Here is a 27,549-nt window from a genome sequence, read left to right as displayed (position 1 = left end):
AGAACATTCCACCCAACAACCTCAGAATATTCATTCTTCTCAGCAGCACATGGATCATTCTCCAGGATAGATCACATATTAGGTCACAAATCAAGTCTCAATAAATTCAAAAAAATTGGAATTATCCCATGTATCTTCTCAGACCACAATGGATTAAAACTAGAAATTAATAACAAACAAAACTCTGGAAACTATACAAACACATGGAAATTAAACAGCATTCTACTTAATGACATATGGGTCCAAGAAGAAATCAAGCAGGAAATCAAAAGTTTATGGAAACTAATGAAAACAATGATACATCATACCAAAACCTGTGGGATACTGCAAAAGCAGTATTGAGGGGAAAATTTATTGCATTAAACGCTCACTTCAGAAGAATAGAAAGATGGCAAGTGAACAACCTAACACTTCACCTTAAAGAACTAGAAAAACAAGAACAATCCAATCCTAAAGTTAGCAGACGGAAAGAAATCATTAAGATCAGAGCAGAACTGAATGAAATTGAAAACCAAAAAACAATTCAAAAGATCAACGAATCAAAAAGTTGGTTTTTTGAAAAGATAAGTAAAATTGACAAACCATTAGCATGGCTAACAAAAAAAAGAAGAGAGAAGACTCAAATAACAAAAATTAGAAATGAAAAAGGCGATATTACAACTGATTCATCTGAAATACAAGGAATCATTCGAGACTACTATAAACAACTATACGCCAACAAATTTGAAAATCTGGAGGAAATGGATAAATTTCTGGACACACACAAGCTCCCAAAACTGAACCGTGAAGACGTAGAAAATTTGAACAGACCAATAACAATAAAGGAGATTGAAGCTGTTATCAGAAGGCTCCCAACAAAGAAAAGCCCAGGACCAGATGGATTCACAGCAGAATTTTACCAAACATTCAAACAGGAATTGACACCGATTCTTTACAAACTATTCCAAAAGATTGAAACGGACGCAACTCTCCCAAACTCATTCTATGAAGCAAACATCATCCTGATACCAAAACCAGGTAAAGATATAACCAAACAAGAAAACTACAGGCCAATAACCTTGATGAATATAGATGCAAAAATCCTCACTAAAATACTAGCAAACAGAATACAGCAACACATACGAAAAATTATTCATCACGATCAAGTGGGATTCATCCCAGGGATGCAAGGTTGGTTCAACATACGCAAATCAATAAATGTGATACACCATATTAATAAACTCAAACACAAGGACCATATGATCATCTCTATAGATGCTGAAAAAGCATTTGATAAAGTTCAGCACTCATTCATGTCAAAGACCCTCTATAAGTTAGGTATAGAGGGAAAGTATCTCAACATAATCAAAGCCATATATGCCAAACCCACAGCCAATATCATCCTGAATGGGGAAAAGCTGAAAGCTTTTCCTTTAAGAACAGGAACTAGACAAGGATGCCCACTCTCACCACTCCTATTCAACATAGTGTTGGAAGTACAAGCCAGAGCAATCAGAGAAGAGAAGGAAATAAAGGGCATTCAGATTGGAAAAGATGAAGTCAAACTGTCCCTGTTTGCAGATGACATGATCCTATATATCGAACAGCCTAAAACCTCTACAAAAAAACTGTTGGAATTGATAAATGATTTCAGCACAGTAGCAGGATACAAAATCAACACACAAAAATCAGTAGCATTTTTTTTCTCCAACAGTGAACATACAGAACGAGAAATCAAGAAAGCCTGCCCATTTACAATAGCCACCAAAAAAATAAAATACTTAGGAATTGAGTTAACCAAGGATGTGAAAAATCTCTATAATGAGAACTACAAACCACTGCTGAGAGAAATTAGAGAGGATACAAGAAGATGGAAAGATATCCCATGCTCTTGGATTGGAAGAATCAACATAGTGAAAATGTCCATACTACCCAAAGTGATATACAAATTCAATGCAATCCCCATCAAAATTCCAAAGACATTTTTCTCAGAAATGGAAAAAACTATCCAGACATTTATATGGAACAATAAAAGACCACGCATAGCCAAAGCAATGCTGAGCAAAAAAAATAAAGCTGGAGGCATAACACTACCTGACTTTAACCTATACTACAAAGCTATAATAACCAAAACAGTATGGTACTGGCATAAAAACAGACACACTGACCAATGGAATAGAATAGAGAATCCAGAAATCAACCCACACACTTACTGTCAGCTGATCTTTGACAAAGGCACCAAGCCTATTCAGTGGCGAAGGGACTGCCTCTTCAGCAAATGGTGCTGGGATAACTGGATATCCATATGCAGGAGAATGAAACTAGATCCATACCTCTCGCCGTATACTAAAATCAACTCAAAATGGATTAAGGATTTAAATATACACCCTGAAACAATAAAACTTCTTAAAGAAAACATAGGAGAAACACTTCAGGAAATAGGACTGGGCACAGACTTCATGAATACGACCCCAAAAGCACGGGCAACCAAAGGAAAAATAAACAAATGGGATTATATCAAACTAAAAAGCTTCTGCACAGCAAAAGAAACAATTAAAAGAGTTAAAAGACAACCAACAGAGTGGGAGAAAATATTTGCAAAATATATATCTGACAAAGGATTAATATCCAGAATATATAAGGAACTCAAACAACTGTACAAGAAGAAAACAAGCAACCCAATTAAAAAATGGGCAAAAGAGCTAAGTAGGCATTTCTCTAAGGAAGATATCCAAATGGCCAACAGACATATGAAAAAATGCTCAACATCACTCAGCATCCGGGAAATGCAAATCAAAACCACATTGAGATACCATCTAACCCCAGTTAGGATGGCTAAAATCCAAAAGACTATGAACGATAAATGCTGGCGAGGCTGCGGAGAAAAAGGAACTCTCATACATTGTTGGTGGGACTGCAAAATGGTGCAGCCTCTATGGAAAATGGTATGGAGGTTTCTCAAACAATTGCAGATAGATCTACCATACGACTCAGCTATCCCACTGTTGGGAATATACCCAGAGGAATGGAAATCATCAAGTTGAAGGTATACCTGTTCCCCAATGTTCATCGCAGCACTCTTTACAATAGCCAAGAGTTGGAACCAGCCCAAATGCCCATCATCAGATGAGTGGATACGGAAAATGTGGTACATCTACACAATGGAATACTACTCAGCTATAAAAACGAATGAAATACTGCCATTTGCAACAACATGGATGGACCTTGAGAGAATTATATTAAGTGAAACAAGTCAGGCACAGAAAGAGAAATACCACATGTTCTCACTTATTGGTGGGAGCTAAAAATTAATATATAAATTCACACACACACACACACACACACAAACCGGGGGGGGGGGGGAGAAGATATAACAACCACAATTATTTGAAGTTGATACGACAAGCAAACAGAAAGGACATTGTTGGGGGGGAGGGGGGAAGGGAGAAGGGAGGGAGGTCTTGGTGATGGGGAGCAATAATCAGCTACAATGTATATCGACAAAATAAAATTTAAAAAAAAAAATCCATCATCTTAAACTGAAGGTTTAGAGTTTTAAAAAAAAAAAAAAAAAAGAAGTTGATACAAACAACAAGTGAACAGAAAGGAGGTTGTTCGGACGGAGGGGGGAGAGGGATGAGGAGGGAGTTTTCGGTAATGGGCCACAATAATCAACCACATTGTATTTTGACAAAATAAAATAAAATTTGGAAGAAAACAATCAAACAAACAAAAAAACAACATCAAGTTATTGAGAATATTGGCATTAAAAGGAGGTCCCAGACCCCAATAAAAGTTTACAAAGTCAGAAATCTGATTCTCATTTTATTATCTTTATATTTATTTGAAAAGTCATTTATTTTGACTTACAGTTGTAGGTCTAAGTGTTCTAAAATATCCTAAACATGTTTCTTTATATATTTGGAAGATGGCAGTAAACTTAAATTCTTACTCGACAGTTCTGGCAGCATGATCCTGTAGCACACTGGGATCCTTGTTTCAGCACACAGCGTTGCGGATCACAACAGCTGTCAGGTCCACATTGCTACAAATGAACGGAATATACATGTAAAAATTCATAACAATAATACAGACTTCCATAGCAGGTATATTTGCTGGTCTTAATTTTTGAGTTTTGGGACAGGATATAAATACTGCTGATATTTATCAATTTTAGCATCTCTAAACATTGGCAATACAAATGTAGACTTTTACATTAGGTCATAACAGAGCAACTCATAACCCACTTACCTTCCTATCGAACTAAACAACTGGGAAAAATACATGAAGTAATTTTTTCAGAAACTGGATAACAGACAAAGCAGATTATGATCCTTAAAAGTAAAGAACATGATATAATCCCTAAATCATTAGCTTTCTGCCTGGAGGTATTTTCCCAAAGAGCATAATACTCTCATTGACATGGAATGAGAGAGATGAGCTTGAAGTTGCTGAATTAAGGAGATTGTTGGTGAACAGTGAGCCACCTAAAAAATGAGCTCTTGAATTCTGCATAGCAGCTATCTTAAGCCTTTGGTTGAGCTGTAAATGTAAAACAACAAAACAAATTACTTCCAGGACACTGAAAGCCAAGGATCTTCAAGCATTTGAGACAGGAGATATTGGAGTTCCAACCAGCCACAATAGAAAGTCTTCACAGCACAGCAGAACATACAGTAGACACAAAAGAGACTTTTGAGTAATATAGAGTAGTACTAAGTCTAGAGAGAAGGCTATTTTAAACTACCCTTAAAAAGCTTAAAGATAAAACAATAACATCAACCTGATTAACAAAAATGTAAATGTGACAGAACATAGTATAATACTCTCTAAAGGAGGACCAAAAAATCCAAAAACCCCATAACATAATAGCAACAATATACAGCATTTAATTTTTTTAAAAATCACACATGATAAAAAGCAAAAGAAATGTGATCCAAAACCAAGAAATAAATCTGTCTATAGGAAAAGGCCATAACGGGTGGCTCGTGAGCTCACTCCGGAGAGCACGGGACCAATAACACCCAGGTCAAGGGTCTGATGTCCACACCAGCCAGCCACCAAAAAACTAAAAAATGAAATAACAGAAAAGAAAAAGGCTCACAAATGACACAGATGATAGAATTAACAAACAAGGAACTAAAAAAATAGATAGATGATTGATAGATAGAGATTTGAAGTAGCAAAACATACATATAATTTTAAAAGAAATGAAAATAAAATAATCAAATGGAATTTCTAAACTTGAAAAATACAATATCTAACAAGGAAAAACTCACTGTATCATTTTAAATGTATTTAGACACTGCAGAAAAACTTAGGTGAACCTAAAGAAACAGTAATAAAAACTATTCAAACAGAAGTAAAGAGAGAGAAAAGAAAAAAAACCCAGAACCCCCATTAAGCAGTGTAATGTGTGTGTCATTGGAGTTCCATAATTGAGGGGGTTGGAGGGAGGGAGTGGAGAGACAGAGGCAGAAAAACTGTGTTGAGAAATGATTCCTGAAATTTTTTCCAAATTTGATATAAACTAAAACCATACAGACCCAAGAATTCATGCAAGACAAACAGGAAAAGTATCAATAACTCCAAGCAGGCAAATATCAATAGAACCACTCGTACGCACTCCATATTCAACTGCTAAAAACAAAAGATGAAAGGAATGCCTTAAAAGCAGCTCCCAAAAAACACTTCATACACAAGAAAATAAGAGTACAAGTTATGACTGACTTCTAATCAGAAATAAAACCACCATGAAGACTAGGGAATGTCCTTTTAAAGAGTCAAAAACTCTGCCAATATAGAATTCTATAACCAATAAACATACATTTCAAATATGAAGATGAAATTAAAATATTTCAGACAAATAAACAGAAAAATTATTGACAGATGACCTGCACTGCAAAAAATGTTAAAAAAATTAAAAAGTTCTGCAGGCTTTGGAAAAAATGACTCGAGGTGGAAACTCAAATTCACTAAACAATAAGACATTCTTGAAATGATAAGTTGTGGATAAACATCAAGAATTTTCTTCCTTTTCAAAATTCCCTTAAAATAAGTTGACTGGGAAAGTGACATCACTAAGATGGAGAACAGATGATCCCCAAGCAGTAAAGGACTAATACCAACAAAGAACATCAGTGAAACCTGGAAAAGGCAGCAGTGTCCTCACATGCCAGGCACCAGTGTAAAAGCACAAAGAGAGAGAACTGAGAAGTATGTTGCTACCTAAAGAAACCACCAAAGCACGAGCAATAGATCCAGAAGATCAGTGGATGTGTGAAATGTCTGATAGATGATTCAGAATAACCCTCTTAAGGATGTTCAGAGAGTCACAAGAAAATACAGAGAGAAAATTAAATTATATCTGAAAACAATTCAGGAGCAGAATGAGAAACTTGACAAAGCAATTGATGCAATTTAAAAAATACAAATTCTAGAAACAAAAATACATAATTTGAACTGAAGCTCAATAGAAAACTCCAACAGCAGACTTCATCAAATAAAGGAAAGAATCAGTAAGCCCCAAATCAGAACATATGAAATTATCTCATCAGAACAAAAAGAAAAAAGAATTAAAAAATGAAACAGAAATACAGCAATTATGGCACTCCCTCAAGCAACATAACTTCCACACAATTGGCATACTCAAAGGTCTGGAAAAAGAAAGAGATCTAGAAAGCATATTCAAGGAAATAATAACTGAACATTTCCCAATTTTCACAAGAAAAATGGACAGCATCCAGGTACAGGAAGCTCAGAGGTCACCAATCAAATGCAAAGAGGAATACCCCAAGGCACATCATAGTCAAATTATTAAAAAGAAAACAGGAATACAGAAAACAGCAAGAGAAAAGAGACACATAACATTCAATGGATCTACAATAAGTGTCTCAGTGGCTTTCTCAATAGAAACCCTCCAGGCTAGAAGAGAACAGGATGATATATTCAGAATGCTCAAGTAACAAAAAACAAAAAACTGTCAGCCAAGAATTCTGTATCCAGCAGAACTAACCTCTAAATATGAAGGATGCATTGCGTTGACTGTCCCCCCGTCCCCAAACTTAGCCCCCAACATGACAGTGTAAAGAGGGTGGGAAATCCTATTACGGTAGGGTGTGAAGACGTGATTAGATTGCAGGACCATGCCATAATGACTGGATTTACAATGGTGATCATGGGCATGGTTCTGAGGTCTTTAAAAACAGTGTGAATGAGGAAGTTAGTCTCTCTTGCTTTCCCTGCTTCCACCATCTTGGAATGTGAGATCCCTATGTTACTGTTGCCACCACCAAGACCCACACCAGATGTATTCCCTGGACTTTGGACTTTCCAGCCTCAGAAATTGTGAGCAATAAATTTTATCTTCTTTATAAATCACCCAGTTTGAGGTATTTATGTTAGAAGCAACAGAAATGGACTAATACAAAGGAGAAATAGTCTTTCCCAGACAAACAAAAGCTAAGGAAATTCATCAACACTAGACCTACCTTTCCAGAAATAAGGGAGTCCTCAGCCTTAAAGAAAAAGACCATAAAGAGCAGCAAGAAAAGATTGGAAGGTACATACCTCATTAGTAAAGAAAGTACACAGACAACCTCAGAATACTCCAATGTTATAAGGGTGTTAAATAAACCACTTATGTCCTTAGCACAAAGACTAAAGACAAATCTAAGAAGACAATAAAAAATACAACAACCATAAAAGAGATAGGCAATATCAAAAGATGTAACATCAAACAGCAAAATGTCAAAAAGTGAGGAGAAATGACACCAAAGCATATAGTTGGCTTTGGTATTTTTCCTTTTTCTTAGATATCCAAGTAAAGTTATTAGTCTGAACTATACATGGTTTTTGCAAGCCCCATAGTAACTATAACACAAAAAACTATAGTAGACATACTAAAAATAAATAGTAAGAAATCAATATATACTTCTGCAGATAACCAGAAAATCACTTAACCACAAAGAAAGACAGTAAGACCAGAAAAAAAGGAAAAGGAAAAAAAGATCCACAAGCAACCAGAAAAAAGTAATAAAATAGCAGTAACAAGTGCCTAAATGTCTATAATAACTCTAAAATTAAATGGATTAAATGCCTCAATTAAAAGACCCAGAGCTGCTGAGTGGATTAAAAAACAAGATCCAGCAATATGCTGCCCACAAGAAACTCGTCACCTATAAAGACAAACATCAACTGAAAGTGAAAAAATGGAAAAAGATATTTTATGCAAATGAAAACCAATAAAGAGAAGGAGTAGCTAAACTTAGATAAAATAGACTTCAAGCCAAGGAAAGTAAAAAAAGTCACTATATAATGATAAAGGGAGCAATTCAACAAGAGGATATAACTATTCTACATATGCATGCACCCAGCTCTGGAACACCCAGCTAATATAAAGCAATTACTATTAGACCTAACAGAAGAGATAAGACTTCAACACAATAATAGTTGGGGACTTTAACTCCCTATTTGCAAACGACAAATCACCAGACAGAAAATTTACAAGTCTCAACAAGTTCAAAAAATCAAAATCATATTAGGTATTTTACTGACGATAATGGAATAAAAGTAGAAATCAATAACAAGCAGAACTTGGAAAACTACACAAATACATGGAAATAAAACAAAATTCTCTAGAATGACCAATGGCTCAAATAAGAGAGTTAGAAGAAAATCAACAGTATTCTTGAAATTAATGAAAAAAGAAACACAACACACCAAAACCTATGGGATATAGACAAGACAGCATTAACAAATTTTTTTTTTTTTTGTCCTTTTTTCATGACCGGCACTCAGCCAGTGAGTGCACCGGCCAGTCCTATACAGGATCCGAACCCGCGGCGGGAGCATCGCTGCGCTCCCAGCGCCGCACTCTCCCGAGTGCGCCATGGGCTTGGCCCATTAACAAAAATTTTATAGCAATAAACACCTACATTAAAAAAAAAAAAAAACTAGAAAGATTTCAAACAAACAGCCTAACAATGCACCTCAAGGGATTGGAAAAGCAAGAACAAACTAAACTCAAAATAAGTACAAGAAAATAATTAATAAAAATTAGAGCAGAAATAAATAACATAAAGGCTAAAAATACAGTATTTAAGAGTAATCAACCGAAAAGTTGGTTCTCTGAAAAGATAAACAAAATTGAGAAACCATTAGCCAGACTAAACAGGAAAAAAAAGACACAAATAAATAAAATCAGAAAGGCAAATAAAGACATTAAAGCATATAGCACTGAAATAAAAAGCATCATTAGAGAATAGTATGAACAACTATATGACAATAAACATAAAAACCTAGAGGAAATGGATAAATTCCTGGACACATATGCCCTGCTAAGACTGATTCAAGAAGCAATACAAAACCTAAATAGAACAGTAATAAGTAATGAGATTGAATCACTAATAAAAATTCTCCCTACAAAGAAAAGCCAAGGAAAAGATGGCTGGACAGCTGATTTCTACCAAAAATTTTTAAAAGGGCTAATACAAAGACTTCTTAAAATATTTTTTTTTAATTAAAGAGGATGGAATTCTTCCAAACTCATACTATGAGGCCAGCATTACCATGATATCAAAACCAAAACCATATCCCCAAAGGAATGGAAGTGGAAATCAAAATCAAATGGAAGTCAAAAATGGGACATGCAGTCCCATGTTTATTGTGGCTCTATTCACAATAGCCAAGAGTTAGAACCAACCTAAATGTCTTTCAACAGATAATTGGATAAACATGTTATACATACACAATGAAATACTACTCAGCCATAAAAAATATATATAAGATTCTGCCATTTGCAGCAACATGGATGAGCTTGGAAAAATTATGTAAAGTGAAATAAGCCAGGCACTGAGAGAGAAATATCACATGTTCTCACTCATACGTGGAAACTAAAAAAAAGTTGATCTCATAGAAGTAGAGAGCAGAATAGTGGTTACTAGAAGCTGGTGGTGGGAAGGAGGTGAGGCGAGAAGGAGAGAGTAGCAAGTGGACACAAACAGTAGAGAGATAGGAAGGATGAGATCTAGCATTCTACAGTAATATAGGAAGACTACAGTTTAACAACAAATACTGTGTATCTTTGAATATCTAGTGAAGATGGTGTTGAATGTTTCTAACACAAAAAGTGAGAAATGTTTGAGGTGATGGACATACTAAGCACTCTAACATGATCATCTCACACAGTGTGAATATATCCAAATATCATAATGTACTTCATAAATATATACAATTATCATGGGCCAATTAAGAAAAATAAACTTAGAAGAGAAGAAAAAAAAGAGAAATAGAGAGTAGAACAGTGGCTACCAGAGGCAGGGAAAGGAGGCAGGGAGGTGAGGCCAGGGAAAGTTTGGTAGACTGGTAAAAAGTTACTGAGTTACAGTCAGATAGGGAGAATAGTTCTGGTGCCATTGGGTGACAACAGCTAATAATATTGTATTGTATATTTCAATATAGCCAGAAAAGAGGAACTTCAACATTATAACTACAAAGAAATGATAAATGTACAGATGATAGCTATGCTAACTATTCTGATTAGATCATTATATAATATATGCATATATTGAAACAATGAGCTGTACCACACAAACATGGACAATAAAAGTAAATTAATTAAAATATTTTTTAAAATAAAGCCATCTAGGACCGAAAAGGCTTAAGTGGTCATGGGCTTAGAAAACATAAGTTAGTATCTTAGGACTTCTGAACAGACTTACTGAAGAAGAACAGACGCAAAGCCAGACTGCAAATACTTAAACCAATAACTAATTCTTCAGTGCTCAGACCTTAATGCACATCAACATGCATCAAGAACAAGCAGGAAAATAGGACCTCACCAAATGAATAACCTAAGCTGCCAGTGACAGACCCTAAAAGGATGAAGATTTGTGATCTGTCCCACAAATATCTCAAAGTAGTTGTTGAAAAAAAGCTCAGCAAACTTCAAGAAAACAGAGAAACAGTCAGAAATTTATCAGAGAAATTTGACAGAGATTAAAATAATAAAAAAATTAAAAATAAATCCTAAAGCTGAAAAATACAATGAAAGAAATAAAAAATGCAATAGAGAGCAACAATAGCAGAACTGATCTGACATCATTTAGGATCTGTAAACTTGAAATTTGTTATTTAAAAATATACAATTGGAGGAGAAAAATAATAAAAAGGAATGAAGAAATGTTACAAATCTATAAGATAACATAAAAAGAAGAAATGTGCACATTATTGAAGTTCAAGAGGAGATATGGAAAGACAAATGGATTGAAAGTTATTTCAAGAATTAATAGCAGAAAACTATCCAGACCTGGAAAAAGATACAAATATCCAGATACAGGAAGGTCTAAGGTCTCCAATCAGGGTCCATATAAAAAAGACTACACCAAGACATATCATAATCAAATTATCAAAGGTCAAAAACAAAGAGAGGATCCTGAAAGCAGCATGAGAAAAGCAAATAACATATTAAGGACTTCGAATACTACTAGCAACAACTTCTCAGCAAAAACTTTACAGGCCAGAAGAGAGTAGGATGATATATTTAAAGCGGTGAAGGGAAAAAGAAGTTGCCAACCAAAAATACTGTATCCAGAAAAACTGTCCTTCAGAAACTTTCCCAGACAAACAAAAGCTGAGGGAGTTCATTAACAACAAACCTGCCTTACAAGGAATGCTAAGGGTAGTTCTTCAAGACGAGAGAAAATGATGCTAATGAGTAACACAAAAATGTCTGAAGATATAAACTCACTGGTGAGTAATAAAGTCAAATTACAGAATGCTCTAACAATGTAATGGTGTGGTGTAAACCACTTATATCCTTATTATGAAGGGCAAAAGACAAAAATATTGAAAATAATAACTACAACAATTTCTTAAGAAATATGCAATATAAAATGATGTAAATTGTTACATCAAATATTCAGAATGTGGGGGGGATGGAGTTAAAGGGCATAGGTTTTGTCTGTTTATTTTTCAATGCTGACATAGGTGGTTATTTGCTTCATATACTCTGATATAACTATAAGATGTTTTAGTAAGTCTCATTAAACACAGCAAAAACTGTAATTTACACATTAAAAGTAAAATGCAAGAAATCAAAACAAATTTCTAGAAAAAAAAATTTAACCACAAGAAGACAGTAAGAGAGGAGGAAACGAAGAAAGAATACATAAAACAACTAAAAACAATTAATGAAATGGCAGTAATAAGTCCTTACCTATCAGGAATTACCTTGAATGTAAAAGAATTAATTCTCCAATTAAAAGAGAAAATGTACCTGAATAAGTAAGAAAACAAAACAAAACCCTACCTATATGCTGCCTACAAGAGACTCACTTCACCAGTAAAGAAACACAAAGAATAAAAGTGAAGCGATGAAAAAAGATATTCCATGCAAATGGAAACCAGAAGAGAGCAGGAGCAGCTATAGTTATATCAGATAAAATAGACTGAGCTAAAGCATTAAAAAAGACAAATGTCAGTATGTGATGATAAAGGGGTCAATTCAGGAAGAGGATATAACAAGGGTAAATATATATGTACCCAACATTCAGGCACCTAATATTTAAAGCAAGTATCAATAAATAAATAATAAATAATAAATATCAATAAATAAAGGGAGAGATAGGCTGAAATACAAGATTAAGTATGGGATTTAAATGCCACACTTCCAGCAATGGACAGATCATCAACACAGAAAATCTACAAAGAAACATCACATTTAGATTGAACTCTAGACCAAATGGACCTAAGAAAGCAGCAGACCATTCCACCCAACATTTTCAAAGTGCAGATTCTTCTCAAGAGCACATGAAACATTCTTCAGGATAAAGCATATGTTAGACCACAAAACAAGTCAAGAAATTTAAGCAGATTGGAATCATATCAAGTATGGTTTTGACCACAGTGGTATAAAACTAGAAATTAATAACAGAATTTTGAAATTGTACGAATGCATATGAATTAAACAACATGCTCCTGAACAACTAATTTGTCAATGAAGAAATTAAAAGGGAAATTTTAAAGTTTCTTGAGACAAATACCAATGGAAACACAATATAACAAAACATATAAAATACTGCAAAAGCATTTCTAAGAGGAAAGTATAGAGTAATAAACTCCTACATCAAAAAAGAAGAAAATACTAGTGGAATACTACTCTGACATAAAAAAAAAGAGTGAAATTCTGCCATTCACAGCAACATGAATGAACTTAGAGAAAATTATTTTATGTGAAGTAAGCCAAGCACAGAAAAAGAAACACCTCACGTTCTCACTCATAAGTGGAAGCTAAAAGGTAGGAAGGAAGGAATGAAGGAAAGAGAGAAAGAAGGAAGGAAGGAAGGAAGGAAGGAAGGAAGGAAGGAAGGAAGGAAGGAAGGAAGGAAGGAAGGAAGGAAGGAAGGAAAAAAGAAAGAAAGAAAATATAGAAACAACAATCACAGTAATACGTTGAACTTTCAGAAATAACAGAGCTGTGATTATTAGTGGTGGGAAAGGGGGCGGGGGGTAGAGAGAAACTTGTTAACTCTCACAGAGCGTTTTGTAAACATGAGTATACTAATTATCTTGATTTGATCACCATATATTGTACCCAGGTATTGATATTCAAATCTGAGCCAGAAATATGTATAATCAATTATATTTCAATGACAAAAACTGTCAAAAAAAAAAGAAAAATTGCAAATAAACAACATAGCATTACACCTTAAGAAACTAGAAAAACAAGAACAAAGGAAATTCAAAATTAGTAAAAGAAAGGAAATAATAAAGATTAGAGCAAAAATACATAAAATAGAGAATCAAAAAATATATAAAAGACCCACAAAACAAAGAGTTTTTCTTTAAAGAAAAACAAGATTAAGCTAGACTGAGAAAAAAAGAGAAGACTCAACCAAATAAAATAAAAAATAAAAAAGAAGACATTACAACTGATACTATAGAAATACGAAAATAAGAGACTACTGGGGACAAGTACACAAAGTACACACCAACAAATTGGACGTCCTAAAAAAAAAAATGGATAAAATTTCTGAACAAGTAAAACTTACCAAGACTGAACAATAAAGACATGCAAAATCTCAAAAGACCAGTAATGAATAAAGAGACTGAATCCGTAATAAAGTCTTCCATCAAAGCAAAGCCCATGACCTGATTGCTTCACTGCTGAATTCTACCAAACGTTTAAGGAAGAACTAATACCAATTCTCCTCAAACTGTTTCAAAAAATTGAAAAGGAGGAAATTCTTCCAAACTCATTCTGTGAGGCCAGCATTACCCTGATATCAAAACCAGGCAAGGGCACAAGGAAAACAGAAAACTACAGGCCAATATCCCTGATGAACATAGATGCAACGATTTGTAACAGTTTCTTGCAAACCAAGTTCAGCAGTACATTAAAAAGATCATTCACTATGATCAAGCAGGATTCATCCCAAGGATGCCAAAATAGTTCCACATATGCAAATTAAAAAACATGACACATTATATTAATAGAATGAAATACAAAAACCATATGATCCTTTCAATAGATGTACAAAAAGCTCTTGACAAAATCCAATATTCCTTCCTGATAAGAACTCTCAACAATTAGGTATAAAAGGAAAGTACCTCAACACAATAAATGCCATATACAACAAATCCACAGCTAACACCATACTGTACGGGAAAAAGTTGCAGGGTTTTTTTTAAGGTCTGGAACAAGGCAAAGATGCCCACTTTCACTAGTTCTGGAAGTTCTAGCTATAGCAATTACACAAGAGAAAGAATTAAAAGGCATCCAAATTAAAAACAAAGAAGTTACATTATCTCTGTTGGCAGATGACATGATCTTATATACAGAAAACCCTAAAGACTCCATCAAGAAAAGTTGTTATAACTAATAAAAAATTTAGTAGAGTAGCAGGATACAAAATCAACATACAAAAATCGATAGCATTTCTACTCTCTAATAGCAAACTATCTGAAAAATGAATTTTTTTAGAAATCTCATTTCCAATAGCTACAAAACAAATAAAACACTTAAAAATAAATTTAACCACAGAGGTAAAAATAATCTCAATGATGAAAACTATAAAATATTGATAAGGGAAATTGAAGAAGACACAAATTTTTAAAATCCCCTGTGTATGAATTGGTAAAATTAATATTGTTCATGTCCATACTACTCAAAGCAATCTACAGATTCTATGCAGTCCCTCTCAAAATACCAATGACATTCATCACAGAAAAATTTTTTTTAAATAAAAATTTATATGGAACCTCAAAATACCCCAAATATCAAAGCAATGAAGAGCAAAAAGAATAAACTGGAGGCATCACACTACCTGACTTCAAAATAAACTACAAAGCTACATTAAGCAAAACATTGTGGTACTGGAATAAAAACAGACACATACACCAATGTAACAGAACAGAGAGCCCAGAAATAAATCCAAACATTTACAGCCAACTGTTTTTCAACAAAGGTGCCAAGAACACACATTGGGGAAATAACAGTCCCCTCATCAAATGGTGTTAGGAAAAATAGACATCCACATAGAGAAGAATAAAATTAGGCCCTTATAAATCTCAACATAAACAAAATTCAACTCAAAATGAATTAAAGATTTATATGTAAGACCTGAAACTATGCAACAACCTGAAGATAACAGAGGAAAATCTCCATGACATTGAGCCGGGCAATGATTTCTTGGATATTACCTCAAAAGAACTGAAAACATAAACAAAGATAAACAATTGGGCTGACAGCAAACAAACAAAAAGCTTTCATACAGCTAAGGAAACAACAGAGTGAAGAAACAACCCATGGACTGGGAGAAAATATTTGCAAACCATACACATGATAAGGGGCTAATATCCAAAATATATAAGGAATTCAAACAACTTACTAATAAGAATACAAAGACAATAATTAAAACAATGTGATATAGGTATGTGTAATTCAGACCTATGAATATAACTCTAATATCAGTTCTATCAGGGAAATATATAATATCTACAGTATTGCAGAAAACACTGAATTTTCATAAAGCATTATAACCTAAACCTTTTGCATTCATTACATTTTCAGGGATTCCTGTCAAGTGAATGATCAAAATCACTTAGTGTTTAGACCGCAATATTAATAGAGATTCCCTCACCATACTAGTGATTCCATTGCAAAGGACACATGAACCCTAACAGGATGCTGACACATTAATTTTCAGTAAGACGCTTATGAAATGTCCAAAGTTTAAGCAGAGACTTGGAAAGATCTTATATATTTAATCTGGAATCCAAAAGCTTATTATAGACCCCTTTTTTTCCCCATCATGAAAACCTTTTTTGCAGAACATTTTAAATTTGTCCAAAACTCTTTAACCTAGTAAAACCTAGACAGTATTTTCTTGTATGTATTTCAACCCAATTTCACTTACTGTCAATATTCTGCATGGTACTCAGCCATATTTGAGATACATAACATTTATGAAAAAGAGATGAACTAAAACAATAAATTTATTAATCAATTTTCCTGGTATTCAGAACTTACTACTGCAGTACCACAATCACAGATTTCATGTCCCTCCACTTTGCCATCGCCACAGATTGGTCTCGGATTTCTTTGCATTTGTGGCTTATTCTGAAGACATTTGGCACCCATATTTGAAATGAAACTTTCGAAGTTGCTCAAACTGCAATTACTAAAAGTCTTCACACCACTGGATTGCCTAAAAATAAATCCATATACTGTCAATGGCAGTACACCGATGACACAATTCTATATTATACAAATTAATTTCAAAATGTTAAATTTAAAAGGTAATAATGTTTATAATAAGTGCTTAGAGACCAAAGTCGTTCATTCACTGGAATACATGTTCTTATTAAAACAAAACTAATTACAGCGTAATAGCAAAAAAGAAAAAAACTATTTAAAAAATATGCAAAGGACTTGAATAAACATTTCTCCAATTGAAAATTAACACCCAATTAACAGCAAACTTTTATTAAACTACTGATACCATAATTAGTCCTGAAATTCCTCAAAGATCTCAAAGAAACTGTATATTTATCAAAACTTTATGTAATTATGTGCATATACCACTAATAAAGATAACCTCAGAGAATATTTCCATAGGATGTCAGTCTCAATATGTAGCAAAAACTGTAAAGCAAGGAGGAAATTGACACTTACTGAGCACTTATTATGAGCCACACATTTTATATACTTGATTGGTTAACCCTCAGCGCAAAACAGGGAAACTGGTATCATCATTAACATTTTATAGAAATTGAACTAAAGTTCAGAGAAGCTAAAACCACAAAAGTCAAACAGCTTATAAATTGGCAGGATGATAATTCACACGGTTATTTTTTAAATTGTATACATTTATGGTACAATGTGATGTTTTGATTTATGCATTATATGTATGTATTGTATACGTTACAGAATAATTAAATCATAACCTCACACACATTATTTTGCTGAAAAAACGTTTAAAAAAACGTTTAAAATCCACTCTCATAGCAAATTTCAAATAACAGTACATTATTATTAACTATTGTCATTGTGCTGTACAAATTCACAAGAGCCAAGATATAGCAACAACCTAACTGCCCATCAGTGAATAAGTGGATAAAGAAAATGTGATATATACACATAATGTAATACTATTCAGCCTTTTAAAAGAAAGAAATTCTGTCATTTGAAAAAACATGGATGAACCCAGAGAATATTATGCTAAGTGAAATAAGCCAGGCACAGAAAGAAAAATACTGTATGATCTCATTTATAAAGGGAATTTTAAAAAGTTGAACTCGCAGAAGTAGAAAGTAGCTGCGACTTCTGAACCTCAATTTCCCCATCTGTAAAATGGGCACACTGAGAGTGCCTGCCCCATAGGGAGGTACTTGAAATTGTGCCCACAATTCCACTACGGGCTCTTTCCTGCAAGAGGTTACAAGAAGTCCCATCTCTTCTGGGGACAGAAACAGCGCCTCCAAAACCAGCTAGAAGGTCATCTCTTGTTCTCACTCCATTAACTGATTGGCTTAAGGGCCAGCAAGGAGCTTCTCTCAAAGCAGTTGAAGTCTAGCCAAGTATGAGACATCCACCAGTGCTAAAGCTGGCCTTCCGATGTGACCACTGGGATGTGCTGTGCTTTGGCTGTCGGGGGGTCTCCTGTTCATCCAGAGCTGTGGCACTGGGGACCACCCAGTGCCTTCCTGTCCATGCCCACTGGACAAAAGAGCTTTTCTGTGTTTCTCCCAGGATCCCCAGAAAGCCCCTACCCTCCCTGGCCGGCAGCCTGGGTGTGGAGACTGCACACTTCAGTCCTGGTGTCTGTGGCCTTGACCCACTCATCCCTCTGAGAACCCGAACACCCAACCAAGAGGAGCCCCAGTATGAGAGCAGAAAGGGTGATGCAGCGTGACGCTGGCCCTGCCAAAATACAAAATTTTTTTGATGTGTTGCTATATTCTGATTGCTAGTATTTTATTGAGGATTTTTGTGTTTATGTTCATCAGAGATACTGGTCTCTAGTTTTCTTTGATTGTAGTATCTTTGTCTGGTGTTGGTATCAAGGTGATGCTGGCCTCACAGAATGAGTTTGGGAGAGTGGTGACTGTTTCAATTTTCTGGAATAATTTGAAGAAAATTGGTAATAATAACTCTTTAAATGTTTGGTAGAATTCAGCAGTAAAGCCATCTGGTCCTGGGCTTTTATTTGTTGAGAGACTGCTGATCACTGCTTCAATCTCATTGTTTGTTATTGGTCTGTTGAAGTTTTCTGTGCCTTTATGATTCAGTCTTGGTAGTTTGTATGTGTCCAAAAATTTATCCACTTCCTCCAGGTTTCGTATTTGTTGGCATATAGTTGTTTATAATAGTCTATAATAATTTTTTTATTTTTGTGGAATCAGTTGTAATGTTTCCTTTTTCGTATCTGATTTTTCTTATTTTGGTCTTCTCCCTCTTTTTTTTAATTTTTAATTTTTAATTTTGGTAACCTAGCTAATGGTTTGTCTATTTTGTTTATCTTATCAAAAAAACAACTTTTTTCATTGATTTTTTGTATTTTGGGGGAGTCTCTATATTATTTTATTCTGCTCTAATCTTAATTATTTCTTTCTATCTACTAACTTTGAAATGGATTGTTCTTGTTTTTCTAGTTCTTTCAGGTGCAGAATTAGGTTGTTTACTTGAAATCTATTTTTTAATGTAAGCATTTATTGCTATAAACTTCCCTCTTAGTATTTCTTTTAAGGCATCCCAAATGTTTTGATATGAGTCTTTATTTTTGTTATTTTCTAGAAATTTTTTCATTTCCGCTTTAACTTCTTCTTGGTCATTCAGGAGTTATTTAATTTCCATGTACTTGTACAGAGTCCTGAGTTTTTGGTTGCTATTAATTTCTAGTTTTAATCCATGGTGGTCTGAAAAGATAACTGAGATGATTTTGATTTTTCAAAAGTTTTTGAGATTTGGTTTGTGACCTAACATGTGGTTTATCTTAGAAAAAGTTCCTAATGCTGATGAGAAGAATGAATATTCTGCAGTTGTTGGATGAGATGCTCTGTTGATGTCTGCCAGGTCCAATTGGTCTAAAGTGTAGTTTAAATCTTGTGTTTCTCTGTTCATTTGTTGCCTGGATGGTCTATCCAATGAGGACCGGGGGGTGTTCAGTTCACCCACTATTATAATATTGGGGTCTCTTTATTTAGGTCTAATAGTGTTTGCTTTATATATCTGAGTGCTCCAGTGTTGGGTGCATATATAATTATGATAGTTATGTCTTCTAGATGGATAGATCCCTTTATCTTTATATAGTGGCCTTCTGTGTCTCTTTTTATGGTTTTTGGTTTAAAGTCTATTTTATCCAGTGTAAGAATATCTACTCCAGCTAGTTTTTGGTTTCCATTTGTGTGGTAAATCTTTTTCCATCCCTTTCCTATTAGTCTATGTACATATTTACTGGTGAGATGAGTCTCTTGAAGACAGCATATAGTTGGGTCTTCCTTTTAGATCCAATCCATCAGTCTGTGTCTTTTAAGTGGGGAGTTTAATCCATTTACATTTAGGGTTGTTATTGTGAGGGTTTGTCTTGTTCCTTGCATTTTATGGCTTTTTATTTAGATGTTTTGAGTATCATTTGCTCCTTTCCTCTCCCTTGATTATTCGTCTTTCATGTTTGTGGAGTTTTTTTGAGGTGGCAAGTTTAGTTTCTTTTGTCCTTCTTTTAGTGGTGGGTTTTGTTCTTACCTGTGTATTTGTAGTAGTAATTATTGTTTCTCAGATTTCAGATGCAGGACTCCCTTAAGAATTTCTTGCAGGACTGGTTGTATGGTGATGAACTCCCACAGTTTTTGTTTGTCTGGGAAATATACTATTTCTCCCTCGTTTCTGAAGTATAGCCTTGCTGGGTATAGTATTCTTGGCTGGCAGTTTTTTTCTTTTAGTATTTTGAATATATTATCCCATTTTCTTCTGGCCTGTAGAGATTCAGCTGAGAAGCCTGCTGTTAGTCTGATGAGGGCTCCCATATGAGCAACTTGACACTTTTCTCTTGCTTATAGAATTCTCTTTGTCTTTGACCTTTGCCAGTTTGACTAAAATATATCTTGGAGAGTATCTTTTTGGATTGAAATTGTTTGGGGATCTTTGAGCTTCCTGCATCTGAAGGTCTGAGTCTTCCCCTATATCTGGGAAATTTTCCATAATTATTTAACTGAATAGATTTTCAATGCCTTTATTTTCCCCTCCCCTTCAGGAACACCCATTGAGAGAGTTTGGATGTCATTGTCCCCTCAAAACTCATGTGGAAATCTGATCTCTGATGTGGTAGTGTTGGGAGCTGTTTGAGTCATGGGGGCAGATCCCTCATGACTGGATTAATGCTCTCCCTGGGGGGTGGACATAGTAAGTTCTCACTATATTGGTTCCCATGAGAGATGGTTGTTTAAAACACGCTGGCACCTTTCTGCTCTCTCTCTCGCTCTGTCTCTCTCTTCTCTCTCTCACTTCTCTCTGTCTCTGTCTCTGTATCTCTCTGTCTCTGTCTCTCTCTCTTGCTTCTCTCTCTTGCTTCCTCTCACCATGTGATCTGCTTGTACCCGCTGCTGCCTGCCACTTTCTGCCACGAGTAGAAGCAGCCTGAGGCCCGTGCCAGATGCAGCTGTCCCAGAATCGTGAGCCAAATAAACCTGTTCTTCATAAATTACCCAGTCTCAGGTATTCTGTTATAGCAACACAAAAAAAGGACTAATATACCCATGGTTTGGCTGTTTGTACACTTCAGGTTGTATGCTAGCTTTCTTAGAGATTACTCATTTTTTAAAATTCTTTTTTCTTTTTTGTTTTCTGCCTGAGTTGTTTCATAAAGACCATCACTGAATTCAGAGATTCTTTCTTCAGCTTGTTCTAATCTGCTGCTTAAGCCCTCAGTAGTGTTTTTATTTCGTTGAATGCATCCTTCAGTTCCAGGAGTTCACTACATCCTTTTTATGGTACTAATCTCTTTAAATTTCATCTATCACATCCTGGATATTTTTTCTCATTTCATTGTGTTGTCTTACAGAATCCTTTGTTATCTCATTGAGTTTCCTTAAGATGGTTACTCAGAAATCCTTCTCAGTCATTTCAAGGATTTCCTGTTCTGTAATGTCTGGTACTTGAGACTTACTGAATTTCTTTGGTGGTGTCATATTTTCTGATTTTTTCATATTTCTAGTATCTCTACACTGACTTTTGGTCATCTGGTAGATCAGCTGCCTCTTTTACTCTGGAATGGACTTTGAGGAGAAAGACTCTGCCCTCTTTTTCTAGGCTTGTCCAGTGACTCCTTGTGTCAGTGAAGTCAAATATATAGCAGGCCACCTGCACAGTGGTCATGGATGTTAGTAAGGCAGCAAGCTGTCCTTATAACAGTATTAGCTGTGGTGGTGGCTGCTGTAGACCATCACCATGCAAGCTGTGTGAAGCCTCCTGCAGTGTAAAAGCATGATGCGTGGGCAGGGTGGGCCTGGGTGGGTGGCTGTCCTATTCTCCTGCCTGCCTGGGTGCCACCCCCATCAACGGCCGTACAGCGCAGGGTCCTGCCTCCTGCACAGGCGGGGCAGGGGTCTGGCGGGTGGCTGGCCGGTTCTGCCTGCCTGCGTGCCTCCCCCATTGGTGGTGGTATGGTGCAGGGTCCCACCTCCTGCAGGTGGGGCAGGAGTCTGGTGGGTGGCTGGCCTGTTCTCCTGCCTGCCCAGGTTCCTCCAGGAATTTAACTTGCTTAATCTGATAAAGGGCATCTACAAAAAACCTACAGCTAACTCCATAATTGCTGGTGAAATACCAAATGCTTTCCTCTACAAAATGGCACATAAGACCAGTATTTCTGCTTTCACCAGTCCAATTCAATACTGCAGTGGTGGTCTTAGCCAGTGCAGTAACACCCTTCTCTTATTTAAGCTGCTATTTTTCTCTTTAAGTTTTGGTCTCACTCCAGAGCTCCATCCTCTCCAAACCTAATCACCTTCATTTGATCATCACATACTGTACACAGGTATTGAAATATCACTTTGTACCCTATCAAAATGTTCAATTAAAATAATTAATTAAAAAATAATAAAGCTTCGATAGGTTTTACCCACTCTAAGATCATTTAAAAATTCACTTATGTTTTTATCTATAGTTATGAGGTTTCTTATATTTAGTGCTATAATTTATCTAAATCTACTTGAGAAAACAATAAATATCTAGAACGATTGTCTTACAAGTAGTCAATTTTCTCAACACCATTGGTTAATCCAACCCTTTCCCATTGATTTGCAATGCTTCTTTTCACCTCATGTTGCTTTTATACCCATAGTAAGGTTGGTTTTAGAGTAGTCGGTTATGTGCCATTGATGCTGACTGGTTCTTGAGCCAGTACCATGCTGCACAGTTGCTGTAGCTTTAAAATAAATTTTAATATATGTTTTAAAAAGTAAAGTGAGGCTTTATTACATGAACTTCCCATTTTTAAAAAGTTGATATAAATTAAATCATCAAAAAGATATACTGACAAAAGCACTGAATTATAAGGATGAAATTTGTACCAATACATACTAATGTTCTCTCGCGACTTGGTTTAAGCTAATCCCAATATATTAACTGTCTACTAAATGAAGTAAGTGTGGAGTAGAAATAAGATCAAGGCTTTGAAATTAGATAAATTTGTGGACTAGTACCAACCCTGTGACTTCTGAGGCCTTAGGCAAAATGTATATCTTTTTAGAGATAATTTGTAATATAATTATATGTTTGTGTGTGTGTATTTATGTTTGAGTGAGTTATTTTTAGAACATAAGAGTTAACCTTTAGCTGGTGCTTAGGAGTAACTATGAAAAGAGCATGTTTTTGAAAGTTAATGCCTGATTTTCACTTTTGACATTTGATTGTTCTTCAATAATGAGGAGGTCATACCTATCACAGTCCATTTTCACAAACAGAGGAACTACAGAATACTAAGAACACCTGCTGTAGCTCTTCTCTAATATACTACTCAGGGAAAATTGGTAAGTTTAGAAATTACCATAGCTAATCTATCACAGATTTACGGGATTTCACAGTTTAGAGGACACTTTCCCACTTTATCATTTCATTCTTATATCACCCTGTGAAATAAGAGAATAGGCATAACTATTCCCATATAAAGATGAGAAAAGTAAATCTAAGCAAGGTCAAAGTCATTTTCCCAAAGTCACACAAATATTATATATTTGGTTTTGGTCTCCAACTATAACTTCTTATTCTTTGAATGATAGTTTTTCCACATCATAAAACTACTCTAAAAGCAAAAACAGAAATTTAGTCTATTGTTGTTCCACATGAATGTTAGGATTGCATTCTCTATTTCTGTGAAGAATGTCATAGGTATTTTGATGGGGATCACATTGAATCTATAGAAAGACCCTGAAAAGCCAATGGAATCCTGAGCAAAAAAATTCAAGCTGGAGGCATTACACTTCCTGACTTCAAACTATACCACAAATCTACAGTAACAAAAACAGTATGGTACTGGCATAAAAACAGACACTTGGACCAATGGAGCAGAACAGAGAACCCTGAAATCAACCCACGTATTTATAGCCAGCTGATCTTTGATAAGGACACCAAGAACAGACACTGGGGAAAAGGCTGCCTCTTCAACAAATGGTGCTGGGAAAACTGGGTATCCGTATACAGAAGAATGAAACTTGATCCGTATCTCTCACCATATAACAAAATCAATTCAAAATGGATTAAAGACTTAAATATAAGACCTGAAACTTTAAAACTCCTAGATGAACACATAGGGGAAACATTCCAGGGTTTAGGACAAAGACTTTATGAATAACACCGCAAAAGCACAGTCAACAAATGAAAAAATGAACAAATGGAATTATATCAAACTAAAAAGCTTCTGCACAGCAAAGGAAACAATCAACAGCATGAAAAGACAACCTACAGAATGGAAGAAAATATCTTCAAACTATGCATCTGACAAGGGATTAATATCTAGAATATACAAAGAGCTCAAACAACTTCACAGCAAATAAATAAATAAATAATAACCCAATTAAAAATATGAAAAGGAGCCGAATAGACATTTCTCAAAGGAAGACGTACAAATGGCCAACAGGTATATGAAAAAATGCTCAATGTCACTAATCATCAGGGAAATGCAAATCAAAACCACTTTGAGATACCACCTCACCACAATCAGACAGGCTATTATAAAAAAGACACAAAATAATAAATGCTGGTGAGAATGTGGAGAAAGAGGAACCTTTCTGCACTGTTGGTGGGACTGTAATTTACAGCCATTGTAGAGAACAGCATGGAGGTTCTTCAAACAACTACAGGTAGAGCTTCCATACGGTCCAGCAATCCCACTACTGGGGATATATCCAGAGGAGTGGAAATCATCAGGTCGAAGGGACACCTGCACTCCCATGTGTACTACGGCTCTATTGACAATAGGCAGGTGATGGAACCAACATAAATGTCCACTGATGGATAACTGGATAAGGAGATTGTGATATATATACACAATGGAATGATACTCAGCCATAAAACGAATAAAATTCTACTATTCGCAGCAACGTTATGAGCCTGCAAAAAATTATCCTAAGTGAAACAAACCAGGTGCAGAAGGAAAAATACTTCATGTGCTGTCATAACTGGGAGCTGAATCTATAATTAAACAAAAAACCAATAAAGAGAGACAGAGAGAAAGAAAGAAACTATGATCACAGCAATATGTTGAACTTTTAGAAAGAGAGAAAAGAACCGTGGTTACCAGAGGTGGAAAAGAGGAGGGGAGGGGAAGAAAGAGGGGGACCACTGAGGAATTGGTCAACGGACACAAAGAATGATCGCGCATTGCAATGATGAACAAGCGAACTATCCTGATCTAACCATCACACGTTGTACACAGTTATTGAAGATCAACATTTTACCCCACATGTATGTAATAAATTATCTAAAATCTAAAATAATAACAATAATATTAGGCAAACAAAAATGAAATGGGAGATTTTAAAATTTAAACAAAGACAAAGGAAAATTGTTCATTTCTTCACTAATAGCCTTGTATACACTGAACAGTAAAAATTCTGCAAAGGAGTTGTCACTGCACATCATTCCCAACCAAAAGACAGCAAAGTGCATAGAGTGTCATTTTACTCTAATAAATAATGCAACTCACAGTAAAAATATGAATCATAGAGATTTATGTCCTAAACATCATTATATCAAAGTGTATAAATCAAGACTTATATTTAAGTCTTTAATCCACTTTGAATTTTATTTTTTTTAGTAAATAAAGAGAAATTGAGAATGGCATATGTCTTTAAGTTCCTTATATACCAAACAAGAAAAATAAAAGATGATGGTCTGAATAATATAATAATATTATTTATCTATCAAATATATTATTTGATAGATAAAGGGTACATATTTAGATACGTACTTGGATAATTTTAAGACAGAAAATATGAACTTTATAAGCCCCATTCTATTTTTTAAATAATTTCTGTGTAAAAAAAGAAAAATTTTTGTCTCAAACAAAATCCACTTATTATGGCCTGCTGACATAAGCAATAAATTAAATGCTTTCATAAAATATACAGTCTAAGAAAAATTCTTTTGCTAATGTATATTACTTGATTGTCTTTAATGGTGCACCTCCTTCCATACTAATCCTATACGTAAAATTGCATGTTTATATTTCATAGTGAACTTGGTCCATTTATAGTTAATTTGTGCTGCAAGAGAATAATAAATTTTCACAATTCACATATTTAAAACAAAATAAAACTAATCAGTAAGTAAATCTTTTTAGAAGACTTACATAGCTTCTGGATTCATCACACAAATAGCTTCTGAACACTGACATCTCTTCGGGTCATCGTATGATATTCCCAGATTGAGTCCTAGCATCTGGGTGACAATAACTGAAAACGCCTCCAGCGTGATCTCCTTGGGATACTACAATAATAACAAATAAAATTCAAAGGACAGACAATTTGTGGAGGGTGGTGAAAAAATTCTACCAGTTCTGAACATTTTAATTGTTTTATCAGATACTTAAGAAAAGAGAGATATGGTTCCTTAAACAGGTAAAAAGCTGAAACTATTCTAATGAAGTTTTACCAAGATATAAGCATATTGAATCTGTGCCAAGCTCTGCCATAATTTAACAATTGAGCACCTGACATAAATCTTACATAGCTACCATAACTATATAAAAGGACTGTTTTTGATGAAGAAAATTTACATTAGACTTTTGGCTGTATATATATGTATATCTTTAATCCTAATTTCCTACAACAGCTGTGATATTCATGTAGGATAGTGCACATGATTTCTTTCCAGCTCATGAAGTGGACACATAACCAAAGTACCCAATTTATAAGCTTTCTGCTAGGATCTTGACACAGGGACTGGTATCAGGAGAAGCCACAGAAAACAAAACCTCTAGATAGCATTCTTGGATTAGACTGTTCACGTATTTAGCAATTGCACAAATAACATTCTTGCCAAAAAGAAATGGGATACTAGTAATTCATGGAATGCAATGGCATCATGATTTCTCAAACTATCACCAAAGTTGGCATAAGATAAGGTACAGGCGGAGGCCACATTGTCAGAAAAATCAAAGCATTTATTTGCTATGGTGACCAAAGTAACAATAAAAATTTGGTGGTCAATTAGCTTCTTATGACAGCCCTAAAGGATGCACATAATGAAAAATAGAAAAAGGGACAGCTGTGAATGAGCAACTAAATATGCAAATAGGCAAGCAGAAAGCCTCTGCAGCAGCACTAAAGTAACAACATATATCCTGTAGTTGTGGATTGAAATGGCTGAGGACCAAGCCCAAACCCATCAGATTTGCTGGGGAAAGGATTAAAATCTAAAATTTGGGATGCAAACAATGGAGTAATGTGGAGATCTCTGTACTTCCTTTGCCAATAGAGGAAGCCCTCTTCAAATAAAGAGAGAGCCCCTGAACTACAAAAACAAATAAATTTTAATGATAATACCTGGGACATTTGTCTCACTACCCCTCATTG

The 27,549-nt window shown here is 35.0% G+C and overlaps 1 protein-coding gene across 1 annotated transcript in view; it reads right to left on the bottom strand.

The window, feature by feature from the left end:
- ADAM32 (ADAM metallopeptidase domain 32) overlaps window positions 1-27,549 on the bottom strand; it is a 208,284-nt gene that overhangs the window by 53,580 nt on the left and 127,155 nt on the right. The window contains exons 11-13 of the mRNA XM_063076729.1: window positions 26,325-26,461; window positions 16,511-16,688; window positions 3,932-4,024 (exon numbers count right to left, since the gene is read on the bottom strand). Of these exons, the coding sequence (XP_062932799.1) occupies window positions 3,932-4,024; window positions 16,511-16,688; window positions 26,325-26,461 (408 nt within the window). The remainder of the gene's footprint in view (window positions 1-3,931; window positions 4,025-16,510; window positions 16,689-26,324; window positions 26,462-27,549) is intronic.

This window comes from Cynocephalus volans, chromosome 13 (genome assembly GCF_027409185.1).
Source record: "Cynocephalus volans isolate mCynVol1 chromosome 13, mCynVol1.pri, whole genome shotgun sequence".
Taxonomy (NCBI): Eukaryota; Metazoa; Chordata; class Mammalia; order Dermoptera; family Cynocephalidae; genus Cynocephalus; species Cynocephalus volans.
Note: the sequence above shows the minus strand (reverse complement) of the source record. Positions and strands in the feature narration are given on the sequence as shown.